A 12,906-nucleotide genomic window follows, 5' to 3' on the forward strand; every position below is an offset into this window, starting at 1 on the left:
GACCGTCTGGCTTATGCAGGCTGTAGGTGAGGCAGTAGAGGGGTGACAGGGTGGTGGCCCCCAGGCCAGATGAGGAGTTAAGTGTGGGTGTGCAGGTGGCGGCTACACGTGCTGAGTTAGCGAGCGTCTAACCAACGGGCCTGCTGCCCTCCTGGGCTAAGTGTGGGGTGGCAGAAAGTGGCCCTTGGTGCTGGGGTGACCCCTGCTCTTGTCCGGGCAGGGCCAGTTCAACTTTGTCCACGTGATCATCACCCCACTGGACTATGAGTGCAACCTGGTGTCGCTGCAGTGCAGGAAAGGTGAGGTGCGGGGCCAGGTGGGGAGGCGCCCGGGGCTCTGAGCCCCACGTGAGTGCTGTGTCTCCCCAGACATGGAGGGCCTCGTGGACACCAGCGTGGCCAAGATCGTGTCTGACCGAAACCTGCCCTTCGTGGCCCGTCAGATGGCCCTGCACGCAAATGTGAGCAGAGGTGGCCCCTGGGAGGTGGGTGGGACAGGCCTACAGGCGCCACCTGTGCAGGGCTCACTGTTCTGCCCTCCCCACCCCAGATGGCCTCACAGGTGCACCACAGCCGCTCCAACCCCACTGACACCTATCCCTCCAAGTGGATTGCCAGGCTCCGCCACATCAAGCGGCTCCGCCACCGGGTAGGGAGGTTGGGCCGTGGGCACGCTGGGCATTGGGGGTGGGGGGCGCTCCCTCAGAGACATGACGGCTGACTGGGGGTGCTGGTATCCAGCCTGGGGAGCGTGCGTCACCCCTTCTCGACTTGCTGCCAAAGCTCCCTCTCCCTCAGATCCGTGAGGAAGCCCACTACTCAAACGCCAGCCTGCCGCTGATGCAGACTCACCCTCCCGGCCACGCCAAGGCCCCCGCGCAGGCCCCAGCTGAGCCCACACCCACCTATGAGACAGGCCAGCGGAAGCGCCTTGTCTCCTCTGTGGATGACTTCACTGAGTTCGTGTAAGGCTGCACGGGGGCTGGTGCCTGGTCCCGCTGAGACTTCTCTGAGATGCTGAGCACGTGCCTGGGCTCCCCCAGCTGTCACCTGAGCAGCCGTGCTGCCGACTCTCCCTGCCCCCGAGAGGCACACTGGGTGGTATTTGTGCAAATAAAGTGCTGGTGTGGCCCGCCTGTGCGCTTGGACACAGACACCAGAGTGGACACAGACACTGGAACGGTCAGTCAACTCATTTATTTGACTTCGTCTGTTGGGTGGAGTGGGATCAAGGCTGTAGCTTTGGCCATGCCCACTGGAGTGGGGAGGGGGCCTGTCAGGCTGCTGTTGGGGCCTTGCCCTCAGGAAAGGCTCACACGTGCACTGTCATGCTCACCTCCCCTGGCCCGGGAGCCAGCCCCCGGGGAGAGATCTTTCCCCCTACCCACCCTAGGGCCCCGTGCCATGCACTGATGCTGCCCCTCACCCAGACCCACCAGCAGGCCTGGGCAGGGGAGGAGAATAAGGCCATGTTGGTGACAAGAATGGCCTGGGGTGGTTGTGCCCCTCCAACCGCCCTCTCTGCCCAGCACCTGCCCAAGGCCAGACTTGGAGCCAAGAAGTGGCTGTTGCTTCCCCAGCTGTGTGAGCAGGTGTCTGGGGAGGGAGGCCAGCTCTGCAGTCCCAGCCCCCCCTCAAGGTGGGTGACAGTGGGCACAGGCTGTTTCAGCCACCAGGCCCCTTGGCCCTATTGAAAAATAAAGCGACGTACAAAAATATATACATTTTAACCCCACATAAATTACTGACAGACAATAGACACACAGCGGCAGCTGGAGGTGAATGCACTCAGCAGGGGGACAGAGGAGGTAATAATTTAGGGGGGAGGATGACAGGAGGTGCAGGTTCCATCCCCCATAGCCTGGATCCTTAGCAAGGGGGAGATGTCTGCCCAGGAGGTGGGGCCGGGCACAGCCCGCTGTACCTGAGGACTCGGGAAATAAATTAGCATCTCAGAGGCCGGGCACTCAGTCCAATACTGTTGTGTCCTCCCACAGGGAACTGGGGAGGGGACCCTGGGTCCTAGCTGGCCACGCGGCCTCTTTAAAGTGCTGAAGCCCACAGAGAGACACAGACAAATGCTGCCTGCTCTCTGGGGGACCTGCGTGCTGCCTGGCCCGAAACCTTGAGGGTGGCAGAAGGTAATAATACTGAGCGGTGTCTGCTCTGGCTCTGAGGGGCCAGAGTGAAGCCACAGGCCCACCCCAGAGAAGAGGCATGAGCCCAGATCACCTGGGGCTAAATGCTGCTGGGGTGGATCTTGTTCTTGGCCCGCAGAGATGCCCTGCTGGGGCCTGTAGCCAAGCCAACGCCTCCACTGACCCGGACAAGGCTGCTGGGCAGGACTGGCCTCAGGCCTGGGGAGGGCCTAGGGGGAGGTGAGGCTGTGGGCCCGCTGCTCCTGCGGCCATGCAGGCTCTGCAGCCGCTGCTCCAGCTGGTAGACATCCTCCGTGGCCTGGTTGAGTCGGTCAAACTGGGCGAGTAGGGCCTCAAACACGGCTTGGAGACGGGAGGGCTCAGGCTCGGGCTCCCCTCGGGGCCCTGGCCGGCCCAAGCCCACGCTCAGCCCATCCAGCTGGCTGGAGGAGGTGGAGGGGCGGGAGGCGTCGGAGCCTCCGCTGGGTGGGGGCACATCCGGAGAAGACTTGGAGCCCCTGGATGAGCGGGAGGGCAGGGGCTCCATCCCTTCAAAGCGGACTTTGTGGCGGAACTGGGGGCGGCACAGGGGCTCGGTCAGTCCGGCTGCGCCCTGGGCTCAGCTGGGCCCAGGGTGCGTCCCTCTCCCCCCCACTGGGCCGTACCCACCTCCTTGACTTTGCTGAAGCCCATCCAGAGGCGCAGCCGGCGCAAGAACAGTTCCACCATCTCGTAGTCCTGCGGCTCCCAAGCTGGGCGGTACAGCTCCCCACGCAGAGCGTGGTACCGCCACCGCAGGAGGACTGCCCCCAGCCTCAGGGCACCCCACAGCCGCAGGGCCCAGAGCCCCGTGCACAGCACAGGGGATAGGCGCCAAGACTCCGCAGGGCACAGGGCAGGACCCCCAGCCCCGGGGCACAGCACCAGGAGGGCCCGGGCAGCACTCCGAAGTGAGTCCACGCAGGAGGAGACCAACTGTGGGGAAGGTGGCATGAGTGAGGCGCGGCCTGGGCTAAGCCACCCTCTCCGATGGCCCCACTGGCACCTACCAGGACAGCCAGTTGCGCGTAGGCCACGGCGAGCACCACCAGGCCTAAGGCCGCCCCCACGAGCTCTGGCAGGGCCCGGCACAGCGTCTTGCCGAAAACTGACCACTGGCGTACAAAGCGCAGCTGCTGGGCAGCCTGTGGACACAGGGCGTCAGCCGACCGACCCCGCCAACGCCGGCTCACCCCGGCACACTGGCCCAACACTCACCTTGACCAAAAGCAGGAAGAGCAGCGAGGCGGTCAGGCCGCGGGCCACGGCGCTCAACTGTGCCACCTGCTCGAAGCTGGTAAAGCGGCGCGGGCGGCCACGCAGGAAGCGGGTCCACTGGCGGTCAGCGGCGCCCAGCTGGGCCAGGCGCACCAGCGCTGCGGCCGCCGTCAGCGCCACCAGCAGCCACCGCGCCCAGGTCCCAGGCCGCGTGGCGCGTGCACGCCCTTCCCTGCGCCAGGCGCGCATCTCAGCCGCAGAGAAGTACACAGCGAACAGCAGCAGGCTCACCTGTGGGGTCGGGGTCGGGGTCGGGGTCGGGGTCGGGGTCGGGGAGGGGTCAGGACCGGGGCGGGGCCACCCGGGGGCGGGGCCACCGGGGGCGGGGCCACCGGGGGGCGGGGCCACCCGGGGGCGGGGCCACCCGGGGCGGGGCCACCCGGGGGCGGGGCCACCCGGGGGCGGGGCCACCCGGGGCCTACCGAGGTGAGCAGCGGCAGCGAGAGGCCGGCGCTAAGGAGCCGGAGCGCGAACGGGCGGACGCTGAGCGCCGCTACGGCGTGTCCGGCCGCCGGGAACTCCAGGCGCAGCGTGACGGCGGCGTGCAGCCCCACCGCCGGGCTGTAGTGCGTGAGCTCCACGAACACTGCACGGCTCCTGCGCGGAGGGCCCGGAGTCAGATGGGGTGGGAAGGAAGGGGACGCGCCAGGAGAAGCCAATGCGTTCGCAGAAGAGGCTTGGGGGCAGGTGTTGAGGGGAGGGTGAGGCGTGCAGCGGGGAGGCCGCGGGGCTGCAGGCAGGCTCTCTGGGCTCCTTCAGGGGATGATCGGAAGCAGCGGAAGCTGGGCGTGGGAGTGAGCCGGCCCGCAGATGTGACCGATGTGCACAGTGGGCGGGGGTCGGGAGGGGGCTGAGGGCAGGGCGCCCACCTGTTGTCGATCCAGTTGTGCAGCTGCAGGAAGCCCAGCTGCGCGCGGCTCTCTTCCAGGCTGGGCCCCAGCTCCTGCACGTAGCCCCCGCTGTCATACACGGCGCAGGAGCCCCAGTACCAGACGCTGCCAGGGAGGAGCACAGTGTCAGAGCTGGCGCCATGCAGAACCTGGGAGTGGGCTGGAACGAGGGGCTCCTCAGGGGAGCTCCCCCTGCCCCCTGGGCACCCTGACCTGCCCTCCGTGCTCACCCCAGCAGGTCCGGCGCCGAGTAGGCCCACATCTCAGAGCCGTTGTGGGCAGCACTCCCCCAGCCAATGCCGTAGTCGCTGGTGCTGAAGCCACCTGAGGCTGCTAAGCACGTAGGGGCCCTTGAGCCAGGCGGGTTCGGGCAGAGCGCTGAAAGCAGAGGGCTGGGGAATGAGCCCGGCCAAACCAGGAGCACTGACTGTTCACCAGCCTCCTAGGCTGAGCTCCATGGGACCTCACCGAACCCTCCCGGCAACCCAGAAGACAGATGTCACTGTCTCACCTACACATCGAGACATTGAGGTCACCCAGCTAAGGGAGTTAGAACCAGACCCTGGCCAAAGACTTCTCTTTGAAAAAAAGGATGGGTAAGTGCCAGGGTGCCCCTCCCCAGCTCACCTTCCTGTAGCCGCACCTGCCGCAGTCGTGGGGGCCCCAGCTCTGGTCTGGACGGGTTCCCGTGGATGTAGGGGAGCAGCACGTGGGACATCCACGGCCAGAACTCATCAGACCTGACCACACCAGACAGAGTCACATGCTCCATCCTTCAGCTTCCGGTGCCCACCAGAGGTCAGAGGCCCAGACAGCATTGCTACTGCAGCCCCGGCCCAGCCAGGGGGAGGCGGCCAGTGCTACCCCAGGGGACGAGGCACAACCTGGTTCCTCAGCCTGGGCTTCCTGACACTCAGGAGCCAATAACACTATTGTGGGGCTGTCCTGGTCACGTAGGGTGTTGAGCAGTATCTGTGGTCTCTACCCATTGTCAGCAACACCCACTCCAGTTCTGACAACCGAAAATGTATTGAGGTATACTTCCCAATATCTCCTAGGGGCTGGGTTGGACCAAGGGTGGGATCAAGGTGGACCCTGGTCAGCATCAGCACCACCCTGGCCAAGAAGACAGACCTGTGCCTGAATATCGGGGCGTCCATACCGGGTGATGGCCAGGAAGGCCTGGCTGTCCAGCTCCTGCTTGATGGCGCTCTGCAGGCGGTAGGCATGGTCGTGGCACGAGGTGTCCCCATAGTTGGCCAGCAGCGTCACCAGCAGGAAGAACATGTATACCAGAAGGCCCTGGGGGGCAGGGATGACCCGGAGTCAGCCGAACCCAGCCTGCCCCCGCCCCACCCGTGACAGAGCAGGGCTTCCGGACGCTGGGCAGCAAAGTGCCCACAGCCAGGGGGCCTTGTGCTAAGAGCCAGGCCTGGGGGCAGATGTGGTCCGTGAAGGCCAAGGAGCCGCACCAGGGCCCAGTGAGGCCAGGAAGGAGCAGGCATTTGAGTTGGGCAGGATGGGCCAGGAGGTGATGGGAGGGAGTTGGGCGGGGGCTGCAGAGCCCTATACCACCTGCTAAAGGGCCTTTGGTGGTCAGAAAGAGGGTGCAGGTGAGGTTTTTGAGAAAGGCAGGACCTCCTGGAAGATGCTGCCCTGGCCAGGAGGCCAGAGAGGCAGGGCAGGTGCTGGCTGCGTGGCCTGAGCTCACCCTCAGCATCCTGTGCAGCCTCTTAACCTTTCGGGCTTCCTCCTTTGCCAGGAAGAGCGCAAAGCCATGGGGCGGCCGCACGCGGGGCACACGCTCGCTCACGGGCGTCACTGCCGGGCTTTCCACCAGCGTATCATCCTCATCAGGGTGCAGCCGCTTGGCCACCAGCGAGAAATACAGAGCTTCCAGCAGGACCTGGACCAGGGCTGGCATCAGAGGGGCCCGTGGGTGCCAGAGGCTGGCAGCCTGGCCCCCCTGCATCCCACTTACCTTGAGTGGCTCCCAGCAGAGGAACGAAGCCAGGAAGCTGGAGCTGCTTGAGAGGAGCCACATGACAGACACGCTGGGGGGGAAGCCAGCACCGACCCACCCTGACACCCCCACGGCCACAGCCACCAGGAGCAGGCTGAGCCCGTGGGCCAGGGGCGCACACCAGGCCGGCAGCAGTCGCTTCCGCAGACCCTCCACCAGCCCTGGGGAGGCAGACACAGACAGGTCACCAGCAGCGCAGAGGAAGGGGTGGGGAGGGCCAACCTGGGGACTCGGGAGCGCACCTGTCCTGGACAGCTCTGCCGGCTGGGGCTGCTCCCATGTCAGGCTCGGGCTGGGCAGCCCCCTCTCCCCTGGCAGCATCAGCGTCTGATTCCTCTCACCAGGGGCACTGCACCTGAGGCACAGGCAGAGGGGAGCAGCCAGCACTCACCTGTTGGCCCACATGCCACCCAAGGCGCGGCCAGCCCACCTCTCTGGGCCTGTGCATTCCCTTCTCCTGGCCCATGGAGAGAGAGGACACTGCCACAAGCCAGGTAGAGATGGTGCTGGAGGCCAGAACAGCACTGGTCACTCTGGGGAGGGACCAGGTCACCTCCTCCGGGACCCGGTCCTCACCTCACATCGCTGTGACCTGTTGCCCCTCCGTCCTGCCACCGCTCCAGCAGCCATCGCCCCCCACAGCATCACCATCCAGCCTCCAGCCTTGTCCCCCAGCCTGATCTCTATGCCAGCAAACCAGGCCTCCCTGTACACGAAACCCAAGACCGGCTTCTGGACAAGGAAACGTACGCGTGTCTTTCACATGCCGAGCTGCCTGTCTCTCCCGGCGCCACCCGACCTGACTTTCCGGGCTCCAGAGCTGCTACAGAGAGAGGGCAGCTACGGGAGCCGGAGCAGAGAGGAGAGAGAGGGAGAAAGAAAAGAGGGAAGCAAGACGGTGACAGCCACGAACTGGGGACAAAGTGCACACACTTAGCGGCGGGTCCGCACAGCTGTGCCCTGAAGAGAATGGGCCTCCAGACATGCCTGCTGCTGAGTGGTGGCGAACCTTTCTGGTTTTGTGCATCTCCCAGGGAATAAAAGGCATTATGGCTTCTGGAGGTGGGACAGCCCAGAGAGAACAGACATGAATACACAGGACACAATTTTTTCTTGAAATGGACTTTTCTGATTATAAAAGTAGCATAAATTATTTGTAGAAAGTAGATTTCCATCATGCAAGGAACAGTAGTGTTAATAGTTATTTCCAGTCGTTTTTCTCTACGTGTGTTTATATTATACATGCAGATAGAAACAAGTCGTATTGGGATCAGTGGTTCAGCTAGAATACATAAAGTTTGACACTTGACTCTAAGCTGCGGGAGAGCAAAGGCTATGTCTGATTGGGTTCACTGACGCCTTCGGTCACAACCAGCACGACGTTCCCTAACTAGATGCCAGGCCCTGCTCTACGCACTGAGAGACAAGAGCACAGTCCGTGTGCGTGTCATGTGCACGTGCTGGTGGGGGAAGCAGAGAGAAAGCATAAGCGAAGCAGGGGAGGACATGGAGACAGAGGCCTGTTTCTGCCCTGCACGAGCACGCGCCCACGTTCCCATGCCTTTTACATTATTTACACGGGGCAGGAAGGAAGGCTCTGATCAGGAAGTATCTGAGAGGAGACCTGAAGGAAGTAGAACATGAGGCTCCTGTCTTGGGAAGAACCCTCCAGACAGAGGGAGCAGCAAATATAAAAGATGAGGACAGAAGAGCAAGGGAAGCCACAGCCAAAGGAAGTGGGTGACGGAGGTGGCAGGAGAGGGACAGGGAGGGGGTGGGGCCAGATCAGGTGTGGTTGGGGGAGCATCGTGAGGACTGTGCCCAGTTGCAGCAGGCCACCTGCGGGATGGCCCCAGTGATGCTTTCCTCCTAACCAAGAGGATACTGTGGAAATGACTGTGCGTGAATAAGGGGCTGGGCCACAAAGGACACTATGGCTTCCACCTCGTTCTCCTGGACCACTCACTTTGGTCGCCATGTTGTGAGGACGCTCAAGCAGCCTAGTGCTGAGGTCCAGATGGGGAAGAGCTGAGGCCTCCCACCAACAGCCCGTACCAATGTGCCCCCCTCCCCACCCCAGGAGGGCAGTGGCAGGGTCTGCTGCAGGGAGAAGGAAGGTGAGCTGTAAGGGAGGAACAGGACTCTGCTGAGTCAGCCTTGGAATGGTCCAGGCAGAGGATGATGTTTGGATGGAAGGTACAAGGGCAGGTGAAGAGAAGGTCAGATTCCGAATCTGGAAAGTAGCAGACAGAATCTGTTAAAGGCTCGTGTGAGGAAGTACTTCAAAAGAGAAGAGTCAAGAATGAATCCAACAGTTTTGTCTTGGTCAGTCCAAGAGTGCACCTGCCCTTTCCTGAGACATCTTGTGTTGCTGTGCGAGTCTGTGCTGCCCTGGACACTCATGTGGAGAAGTTGCTTACTGACAGGTGGATGTCTGGACCTGGGTGTCAGGGAGGGCTCTGGGCTGGAGATGGTGGGGTGGTCAGCTGCTAATTACTATCAGGGCTTCCTCATAGCATAGGTTTCCAAATTGATTGGCAATTCCTTCATTAAAATTCCATCATGGCATGGTTATCTGTCTTCGTTAAACGAATTGAGAAGCTTTACCTTTTTCTCTGTGTTCTGGGAAAGTTTGTATATCTCAGTAATTTTTGGATGCTTGAAAATTAGAAGAGTTAAAAGGAATGGAAATATGGATATTAAAATAGATACAGATGAGAAAAGAGGTATGAGGTAATTCTATGTGAATCTTTGTTACTAAATTGGAAACCAGCCAAGAAGTTGAGACATTCTTAAAAACATAAAACTGAAGGGAATTCCCTGGCGGTCCAGTGGTTAGGACTCAGCACTTTCACTGCCAGGGCCCAGGTTCAATCCCTGGTCAGAGAACTAAGATCCCACAAGCCCCACCGTGCGGCCAAAAAAAAAGAAAAGAGAAGAAAAACCATGAAATTGAAATAGTGTCGAAAGGAAAAACATTAGCTATTTAGAAGCCTGCAACGACCCCGCATCACGGCAGGTCCTGCCAGCCTCACACTGGTGACCTTTTGTTACTCAAACACCCCTCCCTCCCGCCACCCTAAAGGGAACACTGGCTGGGCCCTGGTGACCCCACGAGGTCTTTCAACAGATGAGGGATTCTGAGGCCTAACAACTTCGCCCCAGCCCCACACTGGCTGGACAGCACGAGGGCAGGCCCAGACAGGGAGCAGGGTTACTTGGCTGGGCTCCCTGCTACCCCCGACCCGCAGGCAGGGGCACTCACAGGCCAGCGAGCAGGTCCGTTTCTCCTTGAGTGTCCTGGGTGGGGGCCAGGCTGCCAGCCCCTTCGGCCAGGATCTGCCGGATCAGGTCTTCATCTGGAGGGAGCAAAATGTGTCAGCCCTGGAGCCTTCCTGGGGGGAGCTGGGGGACACCACCCTCCCCACCCCTGCTCACCCACCTGAAGCTGAGAAGTATTTGGCAGGTGAGGAGGGGCTGACCAGGGAGAGACTGTCATCCTCTGGGCCCGGCGTGCGGCCCATCCGGCCCCGGGCCAGCCGCTGCAGGGTGCTGCCCATGACGGACGGGTCACTCAGCAAGTCTGGCCAACTGAGGGTGCCTTCGCTGGATGGCCAGCACACCAGGCTGCAGGCGACAGGTCAGCAAGGGGAGCCCGGAAGACGCGTCTGCACACATACCCAACCCAAGTCCCGTCACACATGGACATGCGGGGCTGCTGAGCAAACACTCCCGGGACATCCCCACGACACACGGACGAGGACACGTGACGCGGCACATGCGAGGCGCAGCTGACCTACAGGAGAAACGGCTCATGCTTCCTCTAGGGACCCCCACCTTTTAGAATCCTCCACAAATAAGTCGTGTTTCATTTGTCCAGCAAAGGCCTGTTGAGAAGCACAGAGGAAACCTGATTCCAGGCTGCCCAGAACACGACCCCATCCGGGCAGGCCCTGGGGAGCCCGCACCTCAGCACCGAGTCCTGGGAAGGCAAGTATGGAGCTGTCCAGCACAGATGAGTCCAGGTAGCTGTCCATGTCCAGCGCCTGCGGCCCTGCTGGTGTGGGGCTCGGGCCCCCGGCCACCTGAAGGAGAGGCAGGCGGTCAGTGGGAGGCAGCTTGGGCCCCTGCTGTGGGGAGGCATGCTCGCTCCTGGCAGGCAGAGTCTAGAGCAGTGATGTCCTGGAGAATGTTCTAGATGCACACATTCTACACCTACACTGTCCATCACAGGAACCACTCGCCACAGGCCAATACAGAACACCTGAAGTGTGGCTGGTATAATGGAGAAGCTGAAGTTTTCATTTTATCTAATTTTAATCAACTTAAATATAAACAGCCAGGGACTTCCCTGGTGGCACAGTGGTTAAGAATCCGCCTGCCAATGCAGGGGACACGGGTTCAATCCCTGGTCCGGGAAGATCCCACATGCCTCAGAGCAACTAAGCCCGTGCACCACAACTACTGAGCCCACGTGCCACAACTACTGAAGCTTGCATGCCTAGAGCCCATGCTCCGCAACAAGAGAAGCCACTGCAGTGAGAAGCCCGTGGACCAAAACGAAGAGTAGCCCCCATTCGCTGCAACTAGAGAAAGCCTGTGCGCAGCAATGAAGACCCAACGCAGCCAAAAAGAAAAAAAAATACACACACACACGTATAAAAACAGCCACATATGGGAAATTCCCTGGCAGTCTACTGGTTAGGACTCCCGTGCTTCCACTGCAGAGGGCGTGGGTTTGATCCCTATTCGGGAAACTAAGATCCTGCATGCCCTGTGGCATGGCCAAAATTAAACCGCCCCCCCGCCCCCCCTCAAAAAAACCCAGCCACATACAGCTAAGGATGTCCATTCTGGGTTCCTGGGGGAAAAGCCACTTGTCATGGTGTATGACCCTTTCTTATGAGACATGGGCATCAGCCAGTTCCCTAGCCAGTCCTGTTTGCTTCCGTGGTGTCGGCAGTGACCCCTGTTCACTCCTGATTCTGACACCCTGCATCTCTCCCCTGGCTCCTGACCCCTCTCTGGCTGCCATACTGAACAGCACAGCCCTCGGCAGGGGCAGCCATGCCCATGCTCCAGGAGCCCCACCCACCTTGCTCCGGGACATCCGGAAGAGGAACAGGATGGCCAGGTAGATGGGGTAGACAACCAGGCTGGACACCAGGCCGACGGCGATGGTGTCGATGCTCAGTGGGATCAGACTGGACGCGGGCCCCACACTGTGGCAGGAGAGGAGAGACGGGGCCGGCTTGGGGGGTGGGGCGGGAGGGGTTGGGGGTTGGGCAGAGGGAGGGCGTGCTGACCCCCACAGCACCCACCTGTAGGTAGCATCTCCCACGGCACCGTACCACACGGCGTTGGCACCCAGGAAGAGGCAGATGAGGAGGACGCAGCACGTGGCTCGCTGGACACGTGTAAAGCGGCTCCGAGGTGGCCGGTCCCACATGGAGAGCCAGACATGTTTGTCAAAGAAGCCGCGCTGCAGTTCGGCCACCAGGAGGCGCTGGAACCGCTGCAGGGCCACATCACCTGGGCGGGGACAGGAGGGCTTCAGGAGGTCCCAGGGCCAGGCGCCCCAGCCCCCCACCCCCACCCTATGGCCCGCCACCGGGGCAGGGCCTTACTTGCCGCCAGCACCTCCTTCTCCACCAGGCCCCCGTTGGCCTCTGTCTCCACTGACAGCCAGTCGTTGACCAGGAAGAAGGTGCTGCGGGCATTCTGCAGGTCCCTGACGATGACGTGCTGCAGGAACCAGGCGGGGCTCAGCCCTGCAGAGGGGAGGGGCAGGGCGGTCAGGGCTGGGTGGGCAGCAGGGGGGTGGGGGCGGCAGCAGCGGGGCCCCCAGACCTTTGTTGTCATGCCACACGCGGATCTTCCACACACTGCCCAGGCTGTGTGGGGTGGCAATCTGGAAGATGTCCAGGCTATTGCGGTGGAAGGCTCCATCCCCATCCAGGTGCCGGTGGCCGCTGCGGCTGTCCGCCCCGTACAGCATGATGCCCACATGAGCTGTGGTCCCTGGAGGATGGAGGGACAGGGGGCAGGACTCTGGGTTTGCCGCCCACCAGACACTGACCCCGGGCGAGTCTGTCCCGACAACCTTCCTTTGACAGGCACAGGCAGCCCTCGCCCTGCGGCTCTGATACAAACGGATCTCAGTCGCCTCAAACCATTAAATGAATGGCCCCCAGTGACACAATTCAAATGCCAGTTGTGGTGGTGCCTTAACTGTGAGTAACAGCGTTGGAACGTGAAGGTGGCTGCCAGTCTTCAGTCCGCTACACAAGGGATGCACGTCCTGATGGGTGACGTCACCTCTCCCAGAGGCTGCTGGTGACCAGTCACCATACACCTCTCAGTCCCCTCACGGACCACCAAGTGCACAGCAGTGTTGCCCCATGTCCCCAGTGATAAACCTACACGACGTTTTATAAAAGTGCGTCATCAACGCAGAGGACCAGAAAAAAATTTAAAAACTAAAAATAAAAGAGAGGGACTTCCCTTGGTGGCGCAGTAGTTGAGAATCCACCTGCCAA

The 12,906-nt window shown here is 61.4% G+C and overlaps 2 protein-coding genes across 2 annotated transcripts in view; one reads left to right on the forward strand and one right to left on the reverse strand.

Annotated features, from left to right (window-relative positions):
• Window positions 1–1,175, forward strand: part of TSC2 (TSC complex subunit 2) — a 38,195-nt gene extending 37,020 nt beyond the window's left edge. The window contains exons 39-42 of the mRNA XM_079718318.1: window positions 221–299; window positions 369–460; window positions 550–648; window positions 798–1,175. Coding sequence (XP_079574444.1) covers window positions 221–299; window positions 369–460; window positions 550–648; window positions 798–968 — 441 coding nt within the window. The 3' untranslated portion in view covers window positions 969–1,175. The remainder of the gene's footprint in view (window positions 1–220; window positions 300–368; window positions 461–549; window positions 649–797) is intronic.
• PKD1 (polycystin 1, transient receptor potential channel interacting) overlaps window positions 1,176–12,906 on the reverse strand; it is a gene marked incomplete at its 5' end in the record, with an annotated part of 47,888 nt that continues 36,157 nt past the window's right edge. The window contains 21 exons of the mRNA XM_079718317.1: window positions 1,176–1,686; window positions 2,232–2,711; window positions 2,807–3,112; window positions 3,187–3,321; window positions 3,395–3,685; window positions 3,877–4,051; window positions 4,324–4,449; window positions 4,575–4,722; window positions 4,972–5,084; window positions 5,507–5,646; window positions 6,056–6,250; window positions 6,326–6,528; window positions 6,610–6,722; window positions 9,633–9,726; window positions 9,810–9,994; window positions 10,205–10,254; window positions 10,336–10,452; window positions 11,463–11,589; window positions 11,689–11,899; window positions 11,995–12,138; window positions 12,218–12,388. Of these exons, the coding sequence (XP_079574443.1) occupies window positions 2,238–2,711; window positions 2,807–3,112; window positions 3,187–3,321; window positions 3,395–3,685; window positions 3,877–4,051; window positions 4,324–4,449; window positions 4,575–4,722; window positions 4,972–5,084; window positions 5,507–5,646; window positions 6,056–6,250; window positions 6,326–6,528; window positions 6,610–6,722; window positions 9,633–9,726; window positions 9,810–9,994; window positions 10,205–10,254; window positions 10,336–10,452; window positions 11,463–11,589; window positions 11,689–11,899; window positions 11,995–12,138; window positions 12,218–12,388 (3,518 nt within the window). The 3' untranslated portion in view covers window positions 1,176–1,686; window positions 2,232–2,237. The remainder of the gene's footprint in view (window positions 1,687–2,231; window positions 2,712–2,806; window positions 3,113–3,186; window positions 3,322–3,394; window positions 3,686–3,876; window positions 4,052–4,323; window positions 4,450–4,574; window positions 4,723–4,971; window positions 5,085–5,506; window positions 5,647–6,055; window positions 6,251–6,325; window positions 6,529–6,609; window positions 6,723–9,632; window positions 9,727–9,809; window positions 9,995–10,204; window positions 10,255–10,335; window positions 10,453–11,462; window positions 11,590–11,688; window positions 11,900–11,994; window positions 12,139–12,217; window positions 12,389–12,906) is intronic.

This window comes from Hyperoodon ampullatus, assembly GCF_949752795.1.
Source record: "Hyperoodon ampullatus genome assembly, chromosome: 14".
Classification (NCBI taxonomy): domain Eukaryota; kingdom Metazoa; phylum Chordata; class Mammalia; order Artiodactyla; family Ziphiidae; genus Hyperoodon; species Hyperoodon ampullatus.